General features: G+C 41.8%; 1 protein-coding gene across 1 annotated transcript in view; it reads left to right on the top strand.

The window, feature by feature from the left end:
* Positions 1-6,716: 6,716 nt before the first annotated feature.
* LOC140477406 (vasculin-like) overlaps positions 6,717-11,560 on the top strand; it is a 73,572-nt gene continuing 68,728 nt past the window's right edge. The window contains exons 1-3 of the mRNA XM_072571238.1: positions 6,717-7,313; positions 9,535-9,706; positions 9,893-10,011. Of these exons, the coding sequence (XP_072427339.1) occupies positions 9,949-10,011 (63 nt within the window). The 5' untranslated portion in view covers positions 6,717-7,313; positions 9,535-9,706; positions 9,893-9,948. The remainder of the gene's footprint in view (positions 7,314-9,534; positions 9,707-9,892; positions 10,012-11,560) is intronic.

Here is an 11,560-nt window from a genome sequence, read left to right as displayed (position 1 = left end):
CTCCTCCCACTTTTGATTAAATTGGCTGCTTCCAAACCTCTGGACTTTTCCAGAATCTAAAGATTCTTGTAAGATTACTATCCAAGCCTCCATTACCTCCAAAGCTATTTCCCTTAATATCCTAGGATGTAACCCACTGGGTCCAGGGGACCAATTAGCCTTAAGCACCATTGGTTTCCTTCATAACTTTTTTCCCCCCAAGTAGTAATTATTCTATTCACTTCTTTCTACCTTTTGCCTTGTTGACTTGGCAGTTTTGGAATGCTAGTAGTGTCTTCTACTGTGAAGAATGTTGTAAAATAGTTTTTAACTCTTCTGCTATTTCCCCATTCCCTCCCTCACCACATCATCTCATCTCTGTCTCATACAGTCATTACAGCCTTGGTTCAAATATAGACAAAAACATTACATTCCATAAGTGAGGTGAAAGTGACAGCCTTTGACATCAAGGCTGTATTTGACTGACGAATGTGGTATCAAGGAGCCCTAGCAAAACTGAAATGGGGCAAACTCTCCACTGGTTGGAGTTATAAATCTGCACATAGGATGTTGGTTGTGGTTGTTGGAAGTCAGTCATCTCAGCTCCAGGGTACCTCTGCAGGAGTTCCTCAGGGTAATGTTCTGGGCCCGACCATCTTCAGCTGCTTTATCAATGACCTCCAACATCAGGTCAGAAATTGGGATATTTGCTAATGAATACACAATGTTAGCACTATGGATACTGTAGCAGTCTGTATTCAAATGCAACAAGAGCAAGATCTGGACAATATCCATGTTTGAGCTGACAAGTTGCAAGTAACATTCACGCCATACTAGTGCCAGGCAATGACTATCTCCAATAGAAGACAATATAACCACCGTCCCTTGAAATTCAATGGTGCTACCATTACTGAATTCCCCTACTATCAATATCCTTGGGGTTACCATTGACCAGAAAATCAACTGGACTTGCCAAATAAATACAATGGCTACAAGAGCAAGTCAAAGGCCAGTGAGTAATTCTCCTCTTGGCTCCAAAAAACCTGTCCATCATCTACATGGGTTCAGAGTATGTTGCTGGGAAACCACAGCAGATCAGGCAGCATCCAAGGAGCAGGAGAATCAATGTCTCGGGCATAAGCCCTTCATCAGGATTCTTGATGAAGGGCTTGTGTCTGAAACGTCGATTCTCCTGCTCCTGGGATGCTGCCTGACCTGCTGTGTTTTCCCAGCAACCACTCCTGACTCTGATCTCCAGCATTTGCAGTCCTCATTTTCTCTATCATCTAAATGGTACGTCAAGAGTGTCATGGAGTTCTCTCTACTTGCCTGGATGGGTGCAGCTCCAATAACATACGAGAAGCGAGACACCATCCAGCACAAAGTCACCAGCTGGATTGGCACTATATCACAAGCATTCAGTTACTTTCCAACCAACACTCAGGGTCAGCATTGTGTATGATCTACAAGATGCACTGCAGACATTTGCTCCAGATCTTTAGACAGCACCTTCCATACCCACAACCACTTCCATCTGGAATGGCAAGGGCAGCAGATACATGGGAATACCACCACCTTAAAGTTTCCTGCCAAACCACCATTCTGACCTTGAAGTATGTCATTGTTCCTTCACTGTTGTGGGTCAAAATCCTGGAATTCTCTCTGTAATGGAATTGTGGGTCTACCAACAGCATGTGGACTGTAGCAGTTCAAGAAGACAGCTCATCTCAAAAGCAAATAAGAACAAACAATAAATGCTAGCCAGCCAGCAACACCCACACCCCATGAGAGAATAACAAAAACACAATCTCTCTCCCAAATACACATTCAACCTCCTTTATACCCTTCCCACTCTTCACATCCTCACGTCCTTTCTTTCCCCCGGGTCCACTCTCGCTTCCTTCTACATATTCTCACTCTTCCTTCCTCACATACTCTCTCTTCCTGTACCTTCCAGTCTATCTCGTGTTCCCTCACACCCTCTTTTTCTGTCTACTTGCCTCTCTCAGACACACTCTCTCTTTGTCTGGCTCACTCAGCCTCACTCCACCCAGCAAGAAGTTTGAACGTTTTCATCCTCTGGACTTCATGGCACACATTCTCTATGCTCTGACTTACACTCCTGCTTCCGCAGGCATAAAGGTGTATGCTTCCTGTTGGTGCCACTCCTCATCATCATGGCTGTGAGAAATGGGGAAGGGTGTTGTTTTCGCAGATGTAGCAAAAAGGGTAGTGATAATAAGCTTAAGCATAGCGCTGACAAACAAGTAATGAGGGCAACTGCAGGCAAAGATCAGAAAGGAAAACTTCTGGGAAAAACAAGTTTGTGCAGGCAGAAAAGCAGAACAATAGAAAACACTCACACAGCAAGTGTTAATATAGTTATAAAATGGTTGCAGCTAATGGCCCAAGGAGATAGAAGTCGACTCTAATCAAGATAAGGAGAAGTCACGTAGGGGCAGTCAGGTCACAAGTTAGGCAGAGAACTAGGGTGATTGGGTAATGTAGGAGTCTGGAGAGGTGACCTCACGCAGCTCAAAGGTATAACTGTATACTTGTTTCAATGCTCATTTGCTTTAGCATTTGACGCCCTTTCTTGCAAGATCGTAAAATAAATTGTCTTGTTTCCAGTTTTGGTGGTCTTGGCTAATTTTGTTAAGTTTGTTTCTAACAATGGCGTTCCCAAATGCGCTGCTATTTGTGTTCCTTCAGTATTCTAGAGGTGAAGAGCAAGAAGTTAATGTTGAAATTGGATAATTAGATTTTATTATCATGTGTACTCAAGTACAGGGATACAGGAGTACAGTGAAAAGTGTACAATGTCATTATTCCTGACACCACCATAGGTACAAAGTAGAAAAATAAGTCAAAAATTCAACATTAAAAGTCCTTCTCAGTATAAAGTAGAAAAATAAAGGAATAAGGGCAGAAGTTCAACATTACATTCCTCCTTAAGTGCTTAGCCATGCCAGGCTCGCACTCCCCACAAGGGTGCGACTTCCTCCTTGCTGAGCTCGATCTCCTCTGTGTTAGGCTTGCTCTCTCTCCCATGCTCTTGACTGCTGCAGCACTGGGCTCAATCTCCCCTATGCTGGGCTCAAACTGACCATGCTGCACCAAAGTCAACTCCCTCCTGTTAGTTCTGTTGCTTTTAACTCTCTTAGATACGTACACCCACATCTTCATAATACTCCATTGCTGCTGCCAGGAAGAAACCTTGCCTCAGACACACTGGACACCTTGAAGCTGCTGATCTCTTCACAGAAAGTAAGAAGACTAAGGTAAGGAACAAAAAAAGCTGTGAAAGAATAAAAAAGTTTCAGACACTCAGCTGGAGGAATGTTTATAGTTGTGGGCACCACATTACAGGAAAGATGTGAGTGCATTAGAGACAGTACAGAAGCAATTTACAAGAATGGTTCCAGAAATGAGATACTTCAGTTCTGAGGACAGATCGAAGAATTTGGACTGTTCTCCCTGGAGTGAAGGCTGAGAGGAGATTTGGTCGATGCTTTCAAACTTGAATGGATTGAATAGATAGGGAGAAGCTTCTCCCACTCAAAAAACACAGAAGAATGAGCAGGCATAGATTTAAACTGACGTACAAAAGAGGCAAGGGTGATGCGAGAAAAATCTTTTATTGCTCAGTGACTGGCAGAAGGCAGAGTAAGGATAAAAGGGTCTTTTTCAGGTTGAGATTGCAGAGTACTTGGAAGTGTTTGGTAAAATGGGGTAGATTCAGAATGGCTTCATCAAGGATAGGTCATGCCTAACAAATCTATTAGAATTCTTTGAAGACATAATGAGCAAGTTAGACAAAGGAGAGCCAGTGAACGTGATCTATTTAGATTTCCAGAAGGCCTATCACAAGATGCTGCAGAGGAGACTGATAAATAAAAGCCCATGGTGTTAGGCTCAAGGTACTGGTATGGACCCAGGATTGGCTGACTTGCAGAAGAGATAAATGGGTCTTTTTCAGGATGGCAGCCAATGACTAGAGTTTCACAGGGGTCTGTGTTGGGAACACAATTATTGAAGTGAGACATTAGCAATCTGGATGAAAGAAGTGAGAGCATTGTTGCTAAGCTTGCAGATGACACAAAGATAGATGGAGGGGCAGTTTGTATTGAGGAAGAGGTTAGGCTAGGAGAGTTGGCAAAGAAGTGACAGATGGAATGCAATGTGGGAAAGTGTGAGGTTCTGCAACTCATATAGAGGCACAGACTATTCTGTAAATCATAGAATCCCTACAGTATGGAAACAGGCTATTTGGCCCAACAAATCCACACCTACCCTCCGAAGAGCAACCCAACCAGACCCATTCCCCTACCCGACATTTCCCATGACTAACGCACCTAACTTACACATCCCTGAACGCTCTGGGCAACTTAGCATGACCAATTCACCTAACTTGCATATGTTTGGACTGTGGGAGCAAACAGGAGCACAGAGGAAACCCACAGAGACATGGGAAGAACATGCAAACTCCACATAGACAGTCACCCAAGGCTGGAATTGAACCTGAGTCTCTGACGCTGTGAGGCAGCAGTGCTAACCACTGACCCACAACATACCAAAGCAACATCCCCTCCGGCGCCCCCCGCCTCCCCCCCCCCCCCCCCCCCCCACCTCGCCTCGCCAGCTAAATGGGGAAAGACTTCAGAAGTCTGAATCACAAAGGTAACTGCGAGTCTTAGTTCTGGATTCTCTGAAGTTTAGCAAGCAGATTCATTTGGCAGTTAGGAAGGCAAATGCAATACGAGCATTCATTTTAAGAGGGCCCTATACCTAACGAAGACTATGCTGGTATTGCAGGGGTCCAGAGGTTTATAAGAATGATCCTAGAGAAGAAGGGTTTGTCACATGAGGAACAGTTAATAATTCTGGGTCTGTACTTGATGGAGATACAAATTCTGGTCTCCCTCCTGTTGGAATGATGCTGTGAAACTTGAAATAGCTCAGAAAAGATTTACAAGGATGTTGTCAGGGTTGGAGGCATAGGGAGAGGCTGAATAGGCTGGGGCTGTTTTCCCTGGAGCATTGAAGGCTGAGATGTGACTGTATACAGGGGAAACAGGAGATGAGCAGACACTTATTTTGTTCAGATAATCGATTATTTGGTTCATCGATTAAATGCTTTTCCTCATGGTGCTTGGAGCTTTAAAAATTCTGCTACCCATTCAGGGGACTGTTGCAGGACACACCGCACCGCCCACCCACTGCTCCCAGCCCAACTTCACCCCCCAGGCCCTCAACACTGTCCAAATGTGCCCCCCATCCACCTCTCCCAACCCCATCCAACACTACTGCCACCCCCCCAACCACATCCAACTCCACCTCTGTTCCCTAACACCAACACCGCCTCCCTGCCCCAACCCCTTCCAAAACCACTCCCCTCCCACCACCACCCCCTGCCCCAAACCCCAGCCCTGCTCAGTCCCACGCCCGAACCCCACCCACCACCATCGCCTGCCCGCACCCCCCCCCCACTCTCCAAATCCCATCTAACTTCACCCCTGCTCCCCAAACCCCATCCAACGCCATGCCACCCCCCTGCCCCCGTCCTCTCTCCGGGGCAGCCAGTCTGGACAGCATCAAGAGTGCTGCTGCTGCATTTATGGGGTGTCTCCAAATAGCACACATAGCGACACACACACACACACACACCTTTTTACTGCAACACTTTGACAGGTTCCACATTTGCCTTGTACAGGACAATGTTGGAGAGATTATCTGGGGAAGGGGCGTTTAGGGTACACCCCTGCGCAGAACTCCAGGGAAAGTGTGGGGAGCGACAGAGGATGTGAGGTCAATCATTTGGATACAGCGCCTGTTTAATCACGGGAAACAAAAGACACGATCAGTGTTGGATACACGTCTTTGATGTAATGTTTCTGTCGGGACCTCGAGATCTCCTTCGGATAATCCCATTTTTGGATAATTCGTATTCAGATAATCGAGGTTCATCTGTAGAGGTTGATAAAATCATGACAGACTTGGAGAGGGTAAATAAAAAAGGTCTTTTCCTTGGAGTGGGGGAGTCCAGAACTAGAGGGCATAGGTTTAGAGTGAGAGAGGAAAGATATAAAAAGGACCGAAGAGGCAACCTTAGAGGTCAGTGGATGTATGGAATGAGTTGCAGAGGAAATGGTGGAGGCTGATACTATTACAGCATTTAAAAAAGCATCTGAATGGGTATATGAATAGGAACAGTTTAGAGGGATATGGGGCAAGTGCTGGAAAATGGGACTAGATTAGGTTGGGATATCAGGTCTGAGTTGGACCAAAGGGTCTGCTTCAGTGCTGTATATCTCTATGATTCTATGGGTGGGGATTTGGTCAAAACTGAACGAACACTGAGAAATCTGGATAGAATGGATGTGGAGAGGATGTTTCCACTATATTATGGAGCGGAGTTATATCAGCCTCCAACCCCCAATCGATACTGGATTTAAATTCTATCGCATCCAGCCTCTGCATGCAAACAGAGTAACACTATAGTATCAAACAGCCTCATACAGCACGCAGGCGCAGAACCGGGTCACCTGCTGAGTCCAATAGCGCGCAGGCGCAGCGGCGATTTTTTCGGGGAGTGGGGGCGGAGCTGATCTCGCGTGATTTGAAGCCTGGCCTTTAAATATATTTTCCCATTGGCTGACCCCTGGCATAACGTCACTCACCGGAGGGTCAAACAGTAAATTAGCTTTAATTTCCAGCTCACGGGGTTAAAATTATGTTTGGGAAAGGTGAAGACGTTCCTTAGGTGATTGGAAAGGCAGCGTCCCGTTTACCCTGTGCCCGGTTTTATTGAGAGACGGAGGTTTTCACTTTGTTTTTGTGCCTGATTTTTATTTTCGTCCTGACGTCATCGAAGCGACCAGCCCGTGTCGTCATCACGTGGTGCCCGATGTCGCTTAAGTTTAGAGATTGTGGAGGCGCTGGAAGAGTTTGAAGATTAATTTTGAATATAGAAAGGAGCCATCTCGGTGTCTCGCTTTTGTTGTATCTTTATCTGTTGGTGATGATGTTCTATCCTCCCTGTGTTTGCAGTTTCTTCTCGCTTTCAGAACGGCTAATTTCCTAAACCTTTTCATTCATTCCGTTTTCCCAAATATTTACAAGCGTGGAAAATTTCTGAGGCCTAATTGTCGCTATTTGTAAACAAGAATAAGAAGCAGTTGTTATTTGTTGGCAATACTTCACTTCTTGCTGCCGAGTTCTTGAAAGAATTTTCTTCTGTTCAATTTGACGATTAGTGACTGTGCCATTAATTACATCAGAGTGTTGGTTCATGTAACTCAACTTCACTGTTATGCCGCGGGGTATCTGCAACAGTAAGTACATACTTCACTTTTAGATTTTTTTAAAAAAATCTTGCCTTTCACACTGACTTGTTTGAATATTATTGAATATGCTATTTGCTTAAATATGTCAGAAGTTGAATTTGAAATTGAGCCCAAGTAATTTGTTAAGCCTTTAGTTTTGTTGATTTGTGGCCTAAAACCATTGGAAGATGTTATTTCCAATATTAATTTTAACTTTTTAAACCTGTCAAAGAATTAATTTTGTCTTTCTTTGTGTGAATTTTTTTTAAGGCACACTTTAATTCCTGCTAGCAAATAAAGAGGTTAAGGTATAGTTGGGATAAAAGCAGTCGTTTTGTTTACAAGATTTGTAACTAATTGGGAATTCTGGGCTGAAGAGGTTTGAAACTCTTACACATGCTAAATTTTCATTTATATTGAATTCAACTGCCTTTAAAATCTATATTTGGTAGCTTTTTGATCATTGGCCTCAATGCCCTTCGACTTGCTGTCAATTTTTCACTTAGTTTTGCTTCTGTGACGTGAGTTTCTTTTTGCATTAAAGATATGTTATAAATGTTGTAGTCTCTGAAGAAGAGCGAATTTATCCTCCTGTTGAACCATGTTAGCATGAATGAGTGTGATCTTTGTCAAATCTCTGATATATGAGGGTGTAGAGTAACTATCAACTAAATTTCTGAAAATCATGTTTGCTAGTTGCAATGATTTAATTGGAAAACTGAGCTAGTGAGGAGTGTGGGCTGAACTGAATTTGTCAGTACGACACACTTCTTGTTGGTTGTATTTTGGTGGGAAAAATCAGAATTATGGTATAGCATAAGAATAAGTTGGAGTTTGAAAAGGATAAGTGCCATAGTATATTAAGACCTCCTTTGGGATCTAGAAAGATGCAAAGTACAGAATTGTTATTTTGTAATGTTCTTGGAGGGGATTCTACCAATCTCTATTCCCATTCAGCTAATTGTGGTCACTAAGTTAACAGATTCACTTAAAAGGCAAAGTGATGGTTAGCATAAGAAATTTAAAGTGTTACATTTGGTGCTACTTTTCTGAACTTGCTGTGAAGAATTTTTTGTTGGAAAGGCATCCAGAGAGGTTTAATCTTGCTGCACTCATTGAAATGCTGGATGCTGACACCTACTGCCAACAGCAGGAAAAATGTTTGTCAGTATTATTGACATTCCTCACTGAGTACAAATGTTCTCTCTCAAATCTGAATAAGTGAAAATAATATTTGAAGTGATATCTCTTTTATTTACATTCTCCAGCTTTGGAACTGAGTCCAATGTCAGATGGTGGTCATGTTGAGAATTTTCAAGGCATGTGGTGTTTGGTTGAAATATTTTGTATTTATTTGTGCAAACTAGCACTTTTTTTTAAAAAAAAAGTGACAACTTACATTTATTCCTGTCTTGAAGAATTTGGGGAATGGGAGGGAGGGTGGCATGTTGGGAAGGACATTATTGCAATTGGTGGTTGTCAGCATTTGTCTTTTTGGTTTCATGTCTTTATTAATTGTAGCATTTTATCTACATTTATTTTCGAGGTGTAGTTAATTTCTGTAAAAGCTTTCACATTAGTTGTTCAAATTAGATATGCATGAGTATCTCTAGAAACTGAATCCATGGTAATATGTGGGTTCTTGCTTCAATTCTGGTAAACTGTATGATACTATTCACACTTATAATTGTGTAAGACAAATGTAAATTCCATTTCTGTTCCCCTCACTCTTTGATGTAGTTCTGACAGGTTGCCCATTTGCAGTAGAAATGGAACAAAACATTTCTCTTGCATGCTGCAGCACTATTGGTAGCTCTTTTGGTATGGAGTCTTTATTTCTCTTATTCTCATCGCTCATATTGCTTAGTACAAACTCTACAGTAAATAATTTATGGAGTTGTGAACTGTTTCAAGTTTCCTGTTTTTTTTTCACATTTGGTCTCCATGGGCTGAAGTAGGTGCAGGAATTATGTACATTTGTAAAACTAGAAAGAATAAAAGTTTTTCGTGAGAGCCAAAGCTTCATATTATTGATATTTTGAAAGTGCTCACAATTTATACATTGTTACTAGGCTGGACAGGTAATGATTTGTCTACTGCTTGTTGCAGATTTTACTGCAAAAAAAAGCACTTTATGAAAATTCTCACAAGCAAAGCAGATTATACTTATGAGCAAATTACCTTGAATTCCATAGGAATGTCTAATTTCTTTTCATGTGCATTTCTACAGTTTTCAAACCTTTTATCGGGTTCATACAGCAATAAATGCAGATGTAATTAAAACTGGAAAAATGAACCTTTGAATGACCCTTGGGTTGTGCTGCGATGAAAAGAAGCAGAGTCGTGTGGTGCTGTTGCTGGGAAGTTCACACTGTGGAATTGCTCCCTTGTGTTGAAGAAAGGTATGTTGATAGATCCTGAATTGTGATAAGACCATAGTGCACTGATCTGTGTGTAGCAATATTTTTGGAATTATTGGAGACAAAATAATCAATTCTAAATGAAAGATAAATAGGTTTTGTTTATTCTGAGTTAAATTGGGAAACAGAACTGAACTCCAAGGTAATCATATGGTTTTACATTTGCAGGGATCTGCCATGAGGTGTTGATACCTTATTTTAAAACCCTGAGACATAGGACCTAAATGGCGCAGCATGACTTTGCTCCAGCCTGGCTTAATTTTCCAACTCCACCTTCATCAACAAAGGTATTAGAACACACCTTTTAAATTTTTGCATTTTCAGATGTTTGAAAACCTCTTCTTCTCCTTGTTTTTGGTTCACATATTTGTTTTACATGGATTCTTTTGAGTACAAGTGGACTATTAAATTCTTAGCGTGTAAGAATATGATTCTCTAGTTGAGGACTGATTTTTTTTTTGCTTGTGGTTTTTTTTTGAACTGATTTTAGTTGGATTAATATGACCAGTTCTAATAAAGATTTATTTAAAACATCAAAAAAGATGTTATTTCCTTACCTGTTGAATTCTCAGTGACTATCCTGCTTTGGATGCAACATTGAGCATTTGTTTCTCATAATAAATGGGAATGTATTAATTTGCATTGTTGGACAAAATTTCAGAGCATAAATTCAAGCCACTTCACTTGGCCTCTGGGTATCTGAGTCCCCTTTTATGGTAGCACATTCAAAACCACTGCAGTTTTCCTGAACTGGCCCAGAACCCTCTGTTATTAATTTCTTCAAACTCTCTATTTTCCTTTAAATGATGCAATCCTGTTTCAATTGCTGTGAGTTGCAAAACGTTCCATGCTTCAGTAATTCTAGACAACAAATTCTAAACCTTTGCATTGGCTACAAGGTAGTAATATATTAGCATTAATTCATTAACAGACAAAAAATAGAACATAAATAGTGTTCGTTTATGGGCTTCTGATTGTAACTAGCGGGGAATCTCAAAAATAAAAAGCACTTTAATGGCTGAAGTCATGTTATTACATACATTATTTAGATGAGGGAACTGGTCCAGTTTACTAAAGTGACAGTGGGAGCTGGTTGGTGAAAAGGTAAACTGCGGAGACTAAAAAAAGGATACAGAACCCTAGAAATGGGAGAAGATATAATCATTTGCCCCTTTTGATCCAGCTTTGCTGTTTACTGCAATCATGCCTTGATCCTCTAAGTTCAGTAGGATGATCCCCAGTATGCAGACATTGTCTTATGAGCTATGGTTGAACAGGAAATTACTCTAGTCACTCTCATTTAGAAGACTGAGAAGTGCTCTCATTGAAACATAGGATTCTTAAAGGACTTAATAGGGGAAATGCTGAAATGTTGTTTCACCTCATTGGAGACTTGAGGACCAGAGATGGTGGCACTACATTGATTCTGGATTAGTGGTGCTGGAAGAGCACAGCAGATCAGGCAGCATCCAAGTAGCTTCGAAATCGACGATTCGGGCAAAAGCCCTTCATCAGGAATAAAGGCAGTGAGTCTGAAGCGTGGAGAGATAAGCTAGAGGAGGGTGGGGGTGGGGAGAGAGTAGCATAGAGTAAGAGCTTCAGGGCAGAGGAAATGACCTGGGAGTTGCAGTGGGAGAGGGACTCTCTGAGATTCTGAGACTAAGTTAAGACTGAGATGAGGAGGAATTTCTTTTCTCGGATGGTTGAGTTTCTTTGGAACTCCAGAGTTCTTGTGTATATTTTAAGGCTGAGATAGATACTTAATCAGTAGGAAATGAAGGATTAAGGAGAAAGGGTAGGAAAGGCTAAATGAGGAGTGCTAGATCAGCCATGATT

The sequence above is a fragment of the Chiloscyllium punctatum genome, chromosome 1, assembly GCF_047496795.1.
Source record: "Chiloscyllium punctatum isolate Juve2018m chromosome 1, sChiPun1.3, whole genome shotgun sequence".
Classification (NCBI taxonomy): domain Eukaryota; kingdom Metazoa; phylum Chordata; class Chondrichthyes; order Orectolobiformes; family Hemiscylliidae; genus Chiloscyllium; species Chiloscyllium punctatum.
This window is presented reverse-complemented; position numbering and strand designations above follow the sequence as displayed.